Raw genomic sequence first — 16,778 nt, 5'->3', positions numbered from 1 at the left:
TACAACCTCTTTTCCCTGGGGAAGTGCCTAAGGGAGTAACAGTATTACCAGCTTTTATCATCTACAGCTTAGGAAATTTATTAAATGCCTTTTGCTTTTTCTTTTAAGAAGTGTTTTTTTTTTTTTAATATTTAGATGTTCTCACAACTGGGTCACACCACTAGCGGTACCATTTAATTTCTTGGCATGCAGGCTCATGAATACCCAGAAGCCACAACCAAATTATCAGCTGATTTCATCAAAATTCAGAGAGGCTGGACCAGGTCAATCCATCTTCATACTGTGCCCTACTTTATACCACAAATACACCAAAACACATCCGTTGAAGAACTAAAAGCCACTGCTGCAGTAGCTGTGTCCCAGTGCAAAATTACTGACATCCTGACTCCCACATGCAGATGATGGAGATAACATCATGCCCTCACGAATGTTTAACATAAACTCACTTTTGTATTCAAAAAAGCAATCAGATATTCATCGGCAGCTGATATGAGAGATGGCAGCTTGTCAGGGCATACAAGCAGTTTTTGGCGTTTATAGAGGTGAGAAATATGCAAGAAAAATTGTTTTACTTATAGAAGAGACCCGAGAACCCTACCCCCATCCCCGTCTAATACCCGCTTGTTGTTTACTTTAAAAGTGAACTATAACAAAGCCTAATTATATTCTGAACAATAACTACTGAAACCACTACTAATTTAAGCAGATGTGTGTTTGTATGATTGTGTATAACCAAACTGTATAAATGTATGTTTATTTTAACACCAGTAGGAATAATTTCTGTTAATAGAAAACGGCTAAAATAAAGCTGTAAGTAAATAAAATAAAAATAAGTAAAATAAAAAACACACCTGATTTTAAATGAAAATCCCATACACCAAGAGCAGGGAAAACACAGTCATTCTAGCAGCTGCTGAATATTATTTTCCATCTGAACAGACCCAGCGTGCTTCTACATGCTGCCTGTGTGGCAGGTGTATATTTCATTACCACAAACTCAGACTTGTCTAAAGAGAGTCTTCCCTGCAGCTGCTAGAGGAGCCACCGGCATTATTACTACCAGAGACGAACACCTAATATTCTCAGCACACACAGAGAAGTTCATGTAGAGGCAGTTTTCAAAAGAAAAGGAAAAAAAAAAAAAAAAAAAGCTGCCAACCCACATCCGACACGAGGCCTTTTTTACGACTGTTAATAAACTATTATGGCTTGGGTGGTGTGAGAAAATCTGAACAGGCTGTGAGTGAACGTGAATCTGTGGTTTAGCAACCAACAGTTGGAGAGTAACAGATTTAATGATGCTGCCAATTAGTCCATTGTTTTGCATAGTTTCATATAAATTAAGCAAAGCAATTGGAAGGAAATGAGACATGATTTGCTGTAAATTTATTTGAATCTGAGAAATCGCCCCACACACGTACCTTTAAAAGTCATCTAGGTCAATACTAGCCTACCTGTGTGCAATTCAGTGTCAGCATTAATACGCTCATTCTTTGTAGGTCGTCTGCTGAGTCCAGAATAATCACTCAAACTTCATTCCCCTCACACTCTTATGTTGAACTTAATACTACAGATTTGTTTTGTGGTTAAGCATCCAAGGATACACAGAAAATTAGGTAAAAAACAGACAACAGGCACACAGAAACAGGCATAATGCTGTTCCACAAAGAAGGAAACTATGACGTGTCTGTAACTCGATAGAGAACAGAAAGAAAGAAGGGGATACACACAGAAAATGAACTGATGCTTGATGAAACAAGAGAGGATTATTCACTTCTGAAGCTGGTCTTTCGTGATGGTCTCATGTCTCCGTTATCTCTTTGTCATGGCTTCAATGGAGCCTTGTCCTGTTTTTCATCCAGCAAACTTTGAGATTTCAGAGGAAAGGAAAACGGAAGGAAATATATTGACAAGTTTTGTCTGTAATTTGTTTCCATGTGCTTAACACAACGTCAAAAGTAAAATAAAAAAAATTACAAAACAAAGAAGTTTGGTAATTCAGCAGCAGCTTAAAAACATATTTGTAGCTCAAGCACTCAGAGCATGAAAGAGTGAATCCTACAGTTTCTATTTCAACCTGATGATTTTTACAGCCACAAACTAAGCTTTGAATAAATTTACATTCATGCAGCAAATCCTACTAACAATATAAGGTTGGACCCTGTTCAACGCCACATATTTTTATTTTAAATAAGAGTACAAAAACAATAGTTTTAATTTCCGACACATTTCACATGTGTTGGAAATTTGACTTGGAAGTCAAATTTTAGCAGTTCCAAGTCCTCCAAGTCCAGCATTACTACATTTACAAAGATTAAAAACAAAATTTCAACATGACAATGAACAAAAGTATGTTTGTAATGGTCAGGCTTTAAATATAAAATCTGAAAAGATAAAAAAGAGGAAGTGGATCAGTCATAAGAAAAAAAAATACAAAACTATGACTGTTGTAAATATTAAAAGTTATGTTGAAAATGGGACAGGGAATATTCTGGAACTGCAAAAAGTTACTCCACATTTTATTTTGTTTTTCCATACTTATCTGGAAGAAGAAAATCCCATTCCTGTTCAGACAGCTTTGGAAACGTGGAAGCAAACAAGGTCTCTCAAATGCAGTTTAGTCTAAAAATTTAATTAAATCATCACACCTGTAGTTGGAATAATCACTTTACCTACTTAGAGAAGTGCAGTCATTTTGTCTAAACAGGTTCTGTTTCCTTTCAGTGCGAATTTAGCAATATCCTGAAAACAGCTTTGTCTGTGTCTCAGACAGTCAAAGTGATTGTTCCATCCTGCCAGATCTATGAGTATCCCTCTAAAGTCAGGCTACAAAACATGCCAATTCAATAAAGCTGACATGAGTTGAAAATTAAATCAAATAATTAGTCCTATCCCAACTGTTACCCTGTTTGAAGACACTAACAACTCTGTAGGTCCACAATAAGTAAACCTAATCTGTATTTTTTTGTCGATATTTTTGTCCCCTTCTCCTTACTGCTACCTTTGTACAGTTATTTCATTTAGATCCTTTTGAACTTATAAGTTACAAATGAAACCTCACTTCTTACCTCAACAATTTGCTTGTTTTTCATTTCATTGAATTATTTTCCTTTCCACATTAATGGTAGAAAGAAAAGGTTTTAGTTGCAAGAAGATGGCTTTTTAACGACAAGGATGTCAGCTTAAAGCCACAGTATTCGAACATAATACTTTGATGTTTTCCAAAACTGGCTTGCATGTAAAATAAATGCATGATTAAAACATATATATTTTATATAAAATGTATATACACAAGAAATAAAAAAGTAAAGAAGGTGAAAGGAAAAGTATTTAGGCAGAGAGGCATATGGTTACTCTTTTCTCTAATGGCTGTTCTCCTACATTCCCACCTTCCTTTTAAGGCTTTGGTTTGTTTTACAATGCTGGTGTTAGTCTCTACTTGACTGCACAAAGATAACTCAGAGAATTTAAGCCGACGTATACTATAAACATTTAAAAGGATTAAAAGTTTAAAAGTATGCTCTGGTTCACTAACCAACTCCTGACATGCAGGGCCGTCCAATCAGCATTATATTCTGCTTAAAAAAAAAAAAGTCCAATCCATTTCGAAAACAGATCAAGTAACCAAAGCTCAGCCAACCAAAGCTTGAATTCAGATTGCCTACTGCATAAATAGACGTGTCAAGAGATTTGTTTTGAAACTTAACTTTACTCTGATGAGATATAAAGTCTACAGGTCTGAATCTTTATAAGGCACCATTAATGTTAATTTCTCAAGGAAATAAAACTATTTACAAAAGCTGCGAAAGGTCAATTTCTTGATTAAGGGCTTTAATGACATTCACTGTGTGCACTGGTTGCTTTTACGGCTACATTTATTGATGCTACAAGAGATAAACTGCTGTCGGCTTTTTACTCTAGCTCTTCAAACATTTACCTTTGACCTCCAAACCACTGATTTCAATGCCAGGTGATGTGAGTAGAAACAAGGATAAGACTTGAAAGAACACAGACACAGCAAAAGATAGAAGAAAAAAGATTTCAAAAAAGGCAGGAATTAAAATGCATCTCAATATAATTCCTCATCAGCCTCTTGGCAATTATGACTTGCCAAAAGAAGATTGTCTCAGTATCAATGTAGATACAGGAACAGACTCTTTGAACTCAAAGTTATCGATGGCAGTATAAAGAGCTGATAAGCTGAAAAACAAGAGTGTATGCAAACATGTTTTTAATCTTAATTACTGCAGGCATTCCTGACCTCTTCACTGAGCCAAAAATGAGAATTATAACTTAAAACATATCCTCGGTTTTGTGAATACAGCACCTTCCAGTCAAGCTTATTTAGGAAAAGATCAACTCTTAGTGTGCTTTTTGAACATCTACGCAATTTTTCATTCTTCTGAATCACTAAACTGGACGGTCCTTACTAACCCACATTATCATCTTTAACTATTTAAATTTAAAGTAACAAATTAACTTTTTGTCAGATTGAAGCCTGAACAAATGGCACCTTAACTCTATATTGAAGCTATTCGCTCTGCTAGTAGAGGTTGGTTATTAAAATCCAAACCCACAGCCTTTCTGAGCCTCTAATCACAACATAAAGAAACAAAAGTCAGAACATTTTGGGTTTAAAACCACCTCCCGCATCAATTTAGATTACATTAGATTGACATGCACTGCAGAAACCTCCATAAGTTAAAAGAGCTTGTTGTAATATGAAGGTAAATACCTGCCGTGCATAAACGTTGAAAATCGTAGCTCATTATCTACCCTTGCTTCTTAAATCTAAATAAAGCCTGAGCCGCAGTGCACCAAACGGCAAGCGCTGTGTGATACTGCTGAACGAAATAAAAAGACTGCAAGTCAAAGTCAGTGAGAAAAGGGCAGAGGAAAAGTGATGCAAGGCTTCTCAGCCAACTGATCTGGACCCCTTTACAAAAAACTGATATAATCTAAGAGGGCGAAGGAGAGGATGATCACTCCCTGCACCTCCCTTCAGCTCTCCTCCATCACTCTCACTCCTGTGATTGAGGTAACGAATGTGTGCGTCTGTTTCAGTTCCTATTAATAGGACAGTGCGTGGCTGGAAGTGTCCAAGCTAGGGAAAGATGAGATCTGTTACTCTACCACTTTCCCACTCTCACACATTCAGAATGAAAACAGAGCAGCAGCAGAGAGCCCAGATGTAGAAGAGGTGGGGGGGTTGGGCTACAGAAAGTGGAAAAAGGTGAGCAGAGGTCAAACACAGAGCCAACAAGAGAGCTTCAAACAGCGCACTGATGGATTTATTAGCCACACAATGCAGCCAATGAGCCGCAGACATTCCACACACCGTAGGGTGAAGAGCTGGAGTCCAACATAATGCAGTCGCAAAGACAAACAGAGTGACATGGCTGTCAAACATTTTGGGTTAACTACAATACAGAGACTATTCCTACCTCTTGAGTTGGTGGCCAGGTCGGCCACTTTCTGGAAAGCATCCAGGAAGACCGTGACGGCCACTGCTGTCGCCCTAAGACAGGAAAACAGATTCATGAGGCAAACATTACTTTCCCCACCCAACATATGAGAATGGACGATAACTTTGGATTGGCCATCTTGAGGTTTGAGAGGTTTCCTGAACAGCCAGTCTTTTCCAGGCTGAACACAACGAATTGTTTCTCCTTCTTTTTCTTTATCCCATAAAGCACATCAAGGTTGCCACACAGCCGCCCTCACTGCCGCTGTGGCACTTCACAGTCAATGAAATGTCAGACTGGGTTAATCTGATATTTTGCATACTAAGGGGAGATGCGAGCAAGCCCTTCTGATTTAAAAAAAGAAAGTACGAAGAGCAGGCTAAATTAGCAAACATGCTAAATAAGAAAGGCAAATGGGAAGATTGGGGCTGAAAAACTGAAGAGAAAAAAAAATCTGTGCAAAATGCTATCAAATGTGCCAAATTAACAGATATTTTGAGTGGTGGAGGGCCAATGTCAGTGACAAGTCAGGATCAAGGGTTACTGTAGGCCACCTGCTTCTACGAACGTTCAGCGCTGTTCCATGTTTTCTCCATTTGTGGATAATGACCCCCATTGTGAATAGCTGGAGTCCCAAAGTCCTTTGTAACATTTCCCAGACTCCTAGTTGCTAAGAAATTTGTTTCTTGTCTGTTCTTGAATTTCTTTTGATCAGGGGCATATGTTGTATTCTGAGCTGTTTTCACCAACATAATGTAATCTGACCTGGGATTGACTCATGAAATTGAACCAAGAGAATGCTATTAATCAAAGTAAATAGATGATTTACCAAGGGCAGTAATTATATTTTCACACAGGGCCAGGTTGAATCGGATAGTTTGTTCCCTTTATAAATGAAATCCCAACTCAAAAGCCATTTTTTTTCCATTTACTCAGGTTATCTTTGACATTTAAGAGTGTCAAAAAAGTCAAAACAAACCATCTATAAGGTTGTAAATATCTTTTCATAGAGGTGTATTAATAAGCTGAACTTTAACATGCGACCTGAAGAATAAAAATTAAAAGCTGTTTTTATGAAAAGGTGTAGACGTGTAAACAAGACACATTACACAAGCGTAACCACAAAACATGTACATGCATTTGGTTTCTGTAAAGTAAACATCAAGGTCGATGTTTTCACAACTCAACATGTACTGTAATACAAGCGTTTTAACTACAGGTTGAACATGCCCTGCTGAGTGAAGAATGTCTCAGTAATTACGCTGAGTTTGCCTTACTTCCAGGTCAATGAAGGGATCAGTGTGGGATCAACTCAGTTGAGTCCTGCATTGCAATAAAAAGGGCGTAAAGTGATTGCCAAACTGACCTAATTTTCCCATCATCTTATTTTTTAGTAAATGAGAAAATACTGAACATGCACAGGGACAGACGAGAGGGTCAAGACCGGTTAACCGTATAAATCAGTCAACAACTAGTGAAAGATTATGATTTTGTTTTAAAATTACCCCCATCTTACTCAACTGGCTCCTTATTCAAGTACCTGAAAGATCAGCTATTATGCAAGTTCATAACTTGCTGCTTTTTAGCAATCAAGGTAATTGGTTACCCTCCAAAACGCTGGTCTGGTTTAGAAACAACAGACGGTGCAGGATTATGACCACAAGTATGAAGATGAAAGAAGCTTAGTGTGCACAGGAGCATGAACGTGATATATGAGCTCCCCGCTACAGAGACTGGGCCACTTGTATGTGATGCATACCACACAAAGTAACACAATTGTCAAGAATTTTTCCAAAGTTTGTTCCCTCACACAGGCTCTTTTGTTCTAACGCCGAGTGGGTAATTTGCAAACACTTGTTATTCTATGTGGCAACAGAAAACCTCCATAAACGACTTGGGAATTCCCATCACCATTACACGCTGGCATCAGGTAAATAAAAGATAAGGATAGGATTTCAATTCTGAAGAGACTAAAGATTGTTTTCGCTTTACCTGAATATTTAATTTGTTTGAGAAGCATTTTATTTTATTTTTTTAATATATACAACAGAATGATTGGGGTGATTTTCAGCTTGCATTTTCAGAAGATGCAGGAAAAGATTTCTGTGTTCAGGTCATCACAAAGCAGCCTTTCACAACTCTATAAGAAAAGCGAACCAAACGCTGGGTTAGCCCAAATATTCTTCCACAGAACAATCTTTTCCTTCAGAAACTTAATGCAGTATTGGTTAACAGGCGGTGTTTTGTGGGAGAGCTGACCAGAAGATCCATGGGTGTGTCCTGCAAATGGAAAAAGAAACACACGCACAGGCACACGCAGATGCCTTTCTATTTAAAGCCTCACACAGGCACCATAACAGCCTCTGATATCTGGCTCCACTTATTTATTACGTGCATTTACTGGTCTATGGATAATATTTTTCAGGTGCTTGAAGCCAAATCACGTTCACCAAAGATTAAATCATTAACTAAAAGTGGATTTGTGTGATAAGTGGCTTAAAACCCGCTTTCAGTACAACTGAATGCAAAATGTTAAGGAACAATAATTGGAATCCAAGTCATAATGATTAGTTTAATTCACATTTCAACTGGAGATGAATGAATGGTACATTTGTTTCTTATTTTCTTGTGCAGGTAAAAATTCAGCATCCTTGTTTCAGCTCTGAGTCATGTGGCTATAATCATCGCTTTAATTTACAGGTGCACTGCTAAAGTTCCTTGAAATCTTTCAATTACAACAAATTTCAACATATTTTATTAGAATTTTATCATAAGCCAACATAAGAGGGTGCAACCTTGTGAAGTGGAAGAAAAGTGAAACATGGTTGTTTTTACTAATGGAAATCTGAATTGTATCCGGACTCACTGAGGTAGTACTTTGCAGAGACACCTACTGCAGTAGGTACAGCAACACGTCTTTTTGGGTATGTCTCCACCAGCTTTGCTCGTCTAGATGCTTATGCTTATTGTTGTGCAAATAAGATGCTTATCATCATCTTATTTGCACAACAGTTCAAGCTCAGTGAACTGAGCTTGAACTGTTCACTGCCATGTAGTTCTGGATGCCATGTAGCATCCAGAACTACATGGCAGTTCTGGATGCTTTCCACAACCGTCATGTATGTAGTTCCATTGTTTTGCCCATCAAATCTAATCATGTTTAAGACAGACCTAAACTTTATTTTCTTATGACATTGTTCTAGTTAATCTTCTACAAAGTCCAGATTTGCAGAGTGCACAACTAACACTACTCCTGTCTACAGATTGTCCCACCCGAGCTGTGGGTCTCTGCACCTAAGAAGTTGTTCCAAAGTGTTTTGGATAGTTGATTCCAGCGCTGTGGGAGATGTTCAAAGATTGAGGTGTTGACTTATGACCCATCTCTTCTTGTGACATTTCCACAACTTCATCCACGAGCAGTTCTTTGGACTTTGTAATGCCATTAATTCATTAATGTTCTCTAACTGCTCTCTGGCTTCACAAAACTGCTCCACTTATACTGAGCGCAAATTACACACAGGTGGATTCTCTCTAGTAAATATGAGACTTCAGGAGACAATTCATTGAGTTTTACTAAGAAGCATCACAGCAATGGGAGAGTATAGATTATTTATGACATAAAAACTCCCCAAAACACCTTGAAGTTTATGGTTGCTTAGTGACAAAAAGTAAAACATATCAAAGTTTGTGAATGTTTTTCTAAGGCACTGTATGTACAGCAAGCGCTTAAGCTGTGAGCCATACTCCAACAAGGACCTGACTGCTACCACTGGTTTTAAAATCTGCACACACCCCTCCTATAAGTCAAGACAAATGACTTTAACATATCTATTCCACAAGGCCTTGGCCAGGCCAATCTGAACTCCCCGCAGAGAACGCCACAGTACAGCAGAGTACTCTTTACGACAATGATACATTCACTGCTCTCATCTATTCTTAGAGAAGCTGAAGCTGGAATGTGACTAAATGCGAATCATAGAAAGAGGTTGAGTTGGCTGAACTTGTCTCAGGAACATAACATGCTTGACTTATCACACAGTAGGTACTTGGTGTTTAATGCATCCTCGTACAGTAGGAACACCCGTTATAGCCTGCATCAGATATAAAACACCAAATTTAGATCAGAACTTCGGAAGATAATTGAAATACTCCAAATAGTGCTTCAACACTGTATGAACTTGTAGCTCAACTGATACAACTGCATCAACCATAAAAAAAAAAAAAAAGTCTGGCAGATTTACAGAGAAATTACCTCATATTAAAGCATGTGTCAGAGGGATCCATTTCCATTACCAGAAAACACATTTATGTTTTTTTAAGGAAATGAAATCCCACCAAACTGTCACTACACTGTAATTGGCTCATATGCTGGCTGCTTTGTAAAGGGAGCAGAGGGGCTTAATTACAGAGTAGACTGCCTTTGGCTGCAATAGACCCACTGACATATGCTTCAACCACTACTGGATAAGGTCTGGTAACTTATCCAGACCGAGATGAGAAGGTGGGTGTGTTTGTGTTTTACTACATGCATGTGTTAGCTGCTCAGAATAGTCCAGTTCCCAAACAGATTACAGAGGTCCATCAATTGGGGGTTTATGGAAAACAGAAAACTGTAAAAAATTACTGGAACCAGGTCTAAAAATGGACAGAAAGGATCTTACATGTCAGTTTCCAAAAACAAGACATGTTGGCAAACACAACATAAAGAAAGAAAAATATCTACACACAGCCTAACATCATAACCACTCCTCTGTTGGGACCAGGTCGCAGGCTGTACTTCACCTGGAAAAGTCTAGTCTAAATATACCACAGAGTAGTCATCTTTCCATGAATGACATTCAGTGTAAAGCAGGAAGTAAACATTTCTGAAAGCTCTCATTGAGCGATTCTGGGAGAACACAGAGTGCATTTAAATGCAATGGTTTCTACTGCTCCTACGCATAATGAGGCTGATTTGTTTTTGTGTGAATATGGACTCTTAAAATAACAACGTGCATTTTTGTTTTTAGCACATGGAAACGGTAGCTGGGACTTGCTAAGGATTATTATTCCTAGTTGCGCATTTTACCAAATCTACATTATTGAACATCTGGAGGGAAGCATTTGAAGCAGTAGCTCTTACCCATCATCTTAATGGAAAAGGGATCTATATGAATGCATTAAAGATAATTATTCTGAGTTATTTATCATTAAGTTGCAATGCTGCTGACATTTTAATTCTCATACATAGCCCCTTTTGTAACTTGTTTGGAAAGCAAAACACATGTGGACAAAAATGACACCACTTGTAAATTATAATGCAGTTACCAGCCCACTGGTAGCTCTATATTGCTATAGCTCACACTTAGCTTCCATGGGGATGTCAGGAAATTTGTTTATTTTTTTTAACACTTGCCTGATGACCAAACTTTAACATGGTACTTTTAAAACTGCCAGTCATTAGCAACAAGCTAACAAATATTCCTTGGACATTTTGGATGGCAGGGTCACATATTTGACCCCCTGAATGATGGAGAGAGTCGAATAACATTTCAGCAATAATCAACCTTAATAGAGAGGTAAACAGAACAATGGGACACCGAGCGCACCCAGGCGATTATTATTGTGTCACTGAACCTTTATACAGCTGTCAGTAAGTGTCAGCATGAGGACACATGGACACCTTCGCTGCTGGGGAAATGCCATGCACAGTTAATCAAAGAATAATTAAAACCACGGGATGTCTGTATCTGCCGTGCTTGTTGGACAAAGATCTTTTATTTTCGTTGTCGTTAGTTGTTCGTCTTCTGACACGTGGCCACTTAAACCCAACTAGGAGAGGTGACTGCTGTTCACAAGGACTTGAAACAAGTAAGCCTGAAGCTGTATACATTTACAGTCTTTAGAAGATGAATTAAATAAGACAACGGTGATTGAAGCTTACATAAGGATGCTCCAATTAGTGTTGGGAAAGAAAGCAATTCTGTAAACATAATTGTTGTTATTAAAAGCTATATGGCTACAATAAAAGCGTAGATTAGGTACAAAATCAGTTGCAAAATTGGGTTTATGATTAGGAGGCATATGGTTCAACTGATTTGATTGCTACGGCACCAAAGGAATGTCTCTGGACAAAACTAACATATGCTGCACATTCTTCAGGATTTTAACTAAACAAATAAATTTACTTTTATAATTTTAGTTCCTTTTAACATTTTGTTCAAGGTCAAACATAATTTCCCTAAAGAAGGAAAAGGAAAATTAAATCTGTTATGCATATAAGACGTGCATGAGCTCCCCTGATATGATTGGTAAAAGGAGGGCTGAAACGGCTTCTGGCAACAATTCACTATGAGCTCAAGTTACAACAGAATTGATTATAATGTATGTGGATAACATCTCTCCACACATATCTACCATTTTTACCAGTCGTTTATACATATTTTGACTTTGTTTTACACATGGGTTTCTTCCTTTGTTAAAAGTCTATATTATTACACATAAAGAAAAAAAAGAGACCAAATGGCTCCACAAATTAAAATATCCAAACAAGAACCTGCATTGCTGAAATTAATAGAACATTATTTCTAAAAAAAAAGTGATTTCTGCTCTTACGCAGCTTAAAAACACACTTTAAGTTTTGCTTATTAAGATTTGAACAAACATTCAAACATGTCATATGTGTACATTATCACACACTCACCTGAGCTGTGACTGCAGTTTTCCTGCCTTGGTGATAAAATCTTCCCAGATAGGGCAGCTGCTCTGTGGGAACGGAGATAAAAAAAACCCGTCATGATGCAATTTCACCGTCGGAACAGACTTACTTTTTCCCACAGTTATGAACATAACAGCTTAAAACCTATGGCCCAATCCTGATGCCTGGCCTCACCTGAACAGAGTTAACGCCAGCTCGGGTTTCCTCATGAATGCAGCCCTGTTGAGTCATTTCCAACATTACGTTTTAATAATACTTGCAATTAGACCTGATTGTTTCATGATCTTAAGATATCAGGGTACAATTCGTTTACCAAAAGAGTAAAATCTAGTATTATAGTTCCAAATTGTTTCCTGAAAACTATGTTTAATTTACTTCAATTAAAGTCAGACTTCTGCCATTTTTAAGAGTAAAATAAGAGATTACCATCATGTCCTCCTTGCGTGTTAGGCTGCAAAATGGGTCATGGGCCTCCTTTGGAAACAATCCAAAACAATGAGTACACTAATGCTATGGTATAATGAGTCCAGGTCCAGATGGGACAGGTTTTTTTTTTTTTCCCTTTTCAAAATTTCTGGACTAAAAAAGCAGATGAGGAGCTCTGTACCCAAACAGCTACAGAGAACAAGGCCAAATATGAGTGAGAAAGAGAAGGCCAACAAGTTTGTAAGCAAGAGATAAAGCTCCCTAAAGAATCCGTGCATTTTGTCACTGCTTTGGAACTAGTATCAGGGGCCTGAGGAATGTCACATTGTACTGTCAAACATAACACCCAACAATTAAGTCGACTCATTTGACCCACGGTCCAAATTTCTTCATATTACATAACCACTGCACCGTTTGGTGCATTTCTACAGCAAACTTTCACGTTTTTGCATGGCTCCAATCCTTCACTCCATTTAATTTAACCTAACATCCTTTTAATACAGTCACTTCTAAGCTTCACTTCTGACTTCCTATACTTTTCCTATTACTTGTTGACAGACTAGACCTTGAAGACGTTCAGGCTATTAAACATAAGGTCACCTAACAGGCTGCACAACGTTCTGGAGTTTGAATCTCAAATTTCTATTTAAATAAGCAAACACAGTCTCTTTGACCATTCAGTAATTTGGGTTTTCTCCGGAAGTTTCTCTCGAAAATGAATAAGATATGTTACAATATATGTTCCTGTGCTGCTGGCTTGTGCAAAGTTGTACATTTATGACCCTTATTTCCATATCTACCTGAGCTACTAGGAATTATCACTGTACTGTGTCCCTTTTTATGTTGGCACCAAGGAGCTACCAGTCATTATAAATGCAAAGTTATAAAACCTTGTAAGTTTTTGTTCTTCTACAAAGAGCAAAAATTTCTTTGTATGGATACTTTCTACAAGTACCCATACAAATAATTTATGTGATAGACCAGACAAGTTTACAATCAGCCACCCCAGAATAAAATCTTTGCAACACTACCCTTTGCTTTTTATTACAAGGTCTTTGGAGCCATTTCTACTAGCTTTGAACATTTGCAGACTGAAGTTTTTAGCCATTTCTTTTTACAACATTGCTCAAACAGTCAGGTTCAATGGGTAAGCATCGGTGAAAGGTAATTTTCTGGGGTTGCCACAAATTCTCAATTGGATTTGGGCTTTGACTGGGAAATTCCAACATATTCCAGTGAAGCGTCAGAGTCTTTTACCTACTGGATGGTTAGAATCTGTAATAGCCTTGAGTATTTTGCAGCTTCCAACTGATTTTCTTCCAGGAATGAGCTCCATCAATCTTCCTACTAGTTTTGACCAGATTCTCTTTCCCAGCTTAACATCTTCACAGCATGATGCTGCCATTTCTTCTGCCCATCAATCTAAGCCATGGGTGCCAAACTCCAGTCCTTAAGGGCCGCTGCACTGCAGTTTTTAGATGTGCCACAGGTACAAAACGCGAATGAAATGGCTTAATTACCTCCTCCTGGTGTAGAAAAGTTTCCAGAGCCTTGCTAATGACCTAATTATTCTATTGAGGTATGGTGCAGCAGAGGCACATCTAAAAGCTACAGGACAGCGGCCTGTGAGGATTGTAGATTGACACCTGTGGTCTAAGCAGACCGACAGGTCTTTGTAGGTCAGAAGCTATGCCAAACTCTCTTTTCATTTACAGATGAATGATTGAACTGTGAAGATATGTTTTTTCTAATAACCATACACCAAAACTGGTGTATTCCTTCATCTTCATGATGCCATACTGTTGACAATTCTAGAACAAACCTCTGAGTTTAAAATAAGTTTGTCAGACCCAGATTAAATTGCACCCAGGTGGACTCAATTAACTAATTAGCTGACTTGAGAAGGCAGTTGAGTGTACCACAGATCACAAATGGATGCCACAAGTTTCAGATGCTCCTTTGTCAACAGGTTTGAAAACCATGCATCGTACACCTTTACTTTATTATGCACCACTTTCTGATGCAGTCGCATAAATCCCAATAGAATACATTGAGTTTTGTGCATATAGCATGATTAAAAAGGGGGGGTGGGGGGGTACAGATAGTGTGAATACTCTTACAGGTACTTTAAACACTACATGTAATGCAGTTCCTGCTCACAAAAAAAAAACACTTCAAGCTGAAACATAGAAAGCCAGTGTAACGTGCAAAACTACATTCTCCTATCAGTTGTGCCATAAAATCTATGAATGAAAATTTGAATACATGAAGACAAAAATACTCTCAGTATTTGCATGTCCTCACCACCATCTGGCACCGTGTTACCAGTAAGTTACAGAGAGGAACAAGCAGAGCGGTATGAGGCACTGAGAGGTGCTGAATACCTCAGCTGTATTCATAACAAACTCCTTTACTCCAGCAGACCCCCATAGGCTGGACATTTGACCCGAGCATGTCAAAGTCTACCTACCTTGTGGATAATTTTCTGCCCAGATAGCTACATTCCAGCGTGCCTTCAGGCAAATACAACAGCTGGGGACGGTGTAAATGGTCTCACGGTGCTCAGTCAAGAATACAAAAGTTATATGCCCCAATTCTGACTGTCCTAGTTGGACATAAGTGATGGCTGCTGTATTTATTTCAAGTTGGATCAAAAAGGTATCCAATATTATAACCAGAGCACAGTCCAAATATACTTCAATTTATGTTAGAAAGAATAATAGCTCTACTCAACTGTATTCCAAAAGAGTATATTTAAGTTCAACTCTACCTCTCTTACCAACTAAACTGGTTTTTCACCAAGGGTCGGCTGGTACATCAGTTTAAGATAAAACAATTTAGTTCAGGCGGCTTGGGGGCGGGGGGGTTCTCCTTTACATTAACACTAATTGTGCTCTTAAAAGTTTCTTTAGCTTACTTTCATGTCTCCAATGACTGTCTGGAAGAGTCCTCCGAGAGCGCTGCATTCCTTCTCGATAACAGCCTCCATTTTTCAGGACCAGCTCCAGTGGTCAGTCCTGACTCCGCCAGTCGCCTCCGCTGCCCAAAAGAGCCAAAACTTCCCAAAAAGTCTGAATAAGGAGGACCAAGCGAACAATTAAAAATGTCTACTGCGAGAAAACTGGGGGAAAAAAACAGTTTTTACCGCAGTCAGGTGTGTTTAAAAACACAGTCCAGTCCTGCTCTGGGGCAGCGCTTAAAATCAAAAGAAGCTGTTTGGAAAAAAAGAGAAATTTAAACCCCATTTTTCCCTCCACGACGCCTCGTTTATATCCATGACTAGACTGGGAATTCAATCTGTACCAAGCTGATAATGAATGAATGAATCTAATCCAAAATGCTCACACGGTAATACTTCTCTGTATCCCGACAGGTAAGTAAATACCCACTGTGCTCCCTCTGCTTCCAAAACTGAGAACGTTGTGGTACTCAAGCTTTCCAAATTTATAAATGTACATCCGATAGACAGTATTCGTCAAAATAAAAGCTCCTCGAACATTTAAATAGGCTTTTGTGCCTGGTTACAACGATTTAAAAACACTACGAAATATCTAGAATCGGGTTCATGTATACTTATATTTTAAAACTGAATACAGTCATAAATGTAAACACAATTTGCTTGATACGTTCGATACATTCATCACGCGTTACTGTCTTATTGTGAAAGTTTATTCATACACTTCCGGTTTGTCATCTATACGTAAAGAAAACATGCACGTACATCAAATTGGCTGTATTCTCTCAAAGTTCTGGCAAGAACTAAAGGCATACAGATGCAGTCTAAATAGTTAATATTTTCAGTGATGGATTTGTTTTATTTTGAAGTTAACACACTAATATAAAACTACATGTCCTTATTTTCTTACCCTTGACTTAAAAAAATATCCAGGATTCAGTTTTATAATTCTATTTAAAAAGCGAGGATTTGTTACTGCATGGGAAAGGGAAATAATTGATAAAAAAAAGGGAGCTTGCATCTTTAAAAAAATACTGTAGAAAAAGGATGTCACCTAGTGGCCTAAATAAATATTACACCACTCAGCCGCTTGAGTTGGGTCCCCTCAGTTTTTAAGGCAAATTTGTGAAATTGCGAGACTTTAAGTCTGTTTCATTACTTTCACAGAGGGGACACACCTAAATTCTTATACAAGTCCACACCACCGTTTTGAAATAGATTATTTTACATTTCT

At 38.1% G+C, this 16,778-nt stretch overlaps 1 protein-coding gene across 13 annotated transcripts in view; it reads right to left on the bottom strand.

The window, feature by feature from the left end:
* Positions 1–16,015, bottom strand: part of LOC106953764 (metastasis suppressor protein 1-like) — a 42,687-nt gene extending 26,672 nt beyond the window's left edge. For 9 of the 13 annotated variants that reach the window (XM_015042761.1, XM_015042769.1, XM_015042766.1 and 6 more), the window contains exons 1-3: positions 15,506–16,014; positions 12,148–12,209; positions 5,445–5,518 (exon numbers count right to left, since the gene is read on the bottom strand). In XM_015042761.1, coding sequence (XP_014898247.1) covers positions 5,445–5,518; positions 12,148–12,209; positions 15,506–15,577 — 208 coding nt within the window. In that variant the 5' untranslated portion in view covers positions 15,578–16,014. Of the gene's footprint in view, positions 1–5,444; positions 5,519–12,147; positions 12,210–15,505 lie in introns of all 13 variants that reach the window. The other 4 variants (XM_015042758.1, XM_015042763.1, XM_015042762.1 and 1 more) reach the window with 2 other exon arrangements.
* Positions 16,016–16,778: the final 763 nt, after the last annotated feature.

This window comes from Poecilia latipinna, unplaced genomic scaffold, assembly GCF_001443285.1.
Source record: "Poecilia latipinna isolate Pla-1442-1.1 unplaced genomic scaffold, P_latipinna-1.0 Scaffold601, whole genome shotgun sequence".
NCBI classification, from domain to species: domain Eukaryota; kingdom Metazoa; phylum Chordata; class Actinopteri; order Cyprinodontiformes; family Poeciliidae; genus Poecilia; species Poecilia latipinna.
Note: the sequence above shows the minus strand (reverse complement) of the source record. Positions and strands in the feature narration are given on the sequence as shown.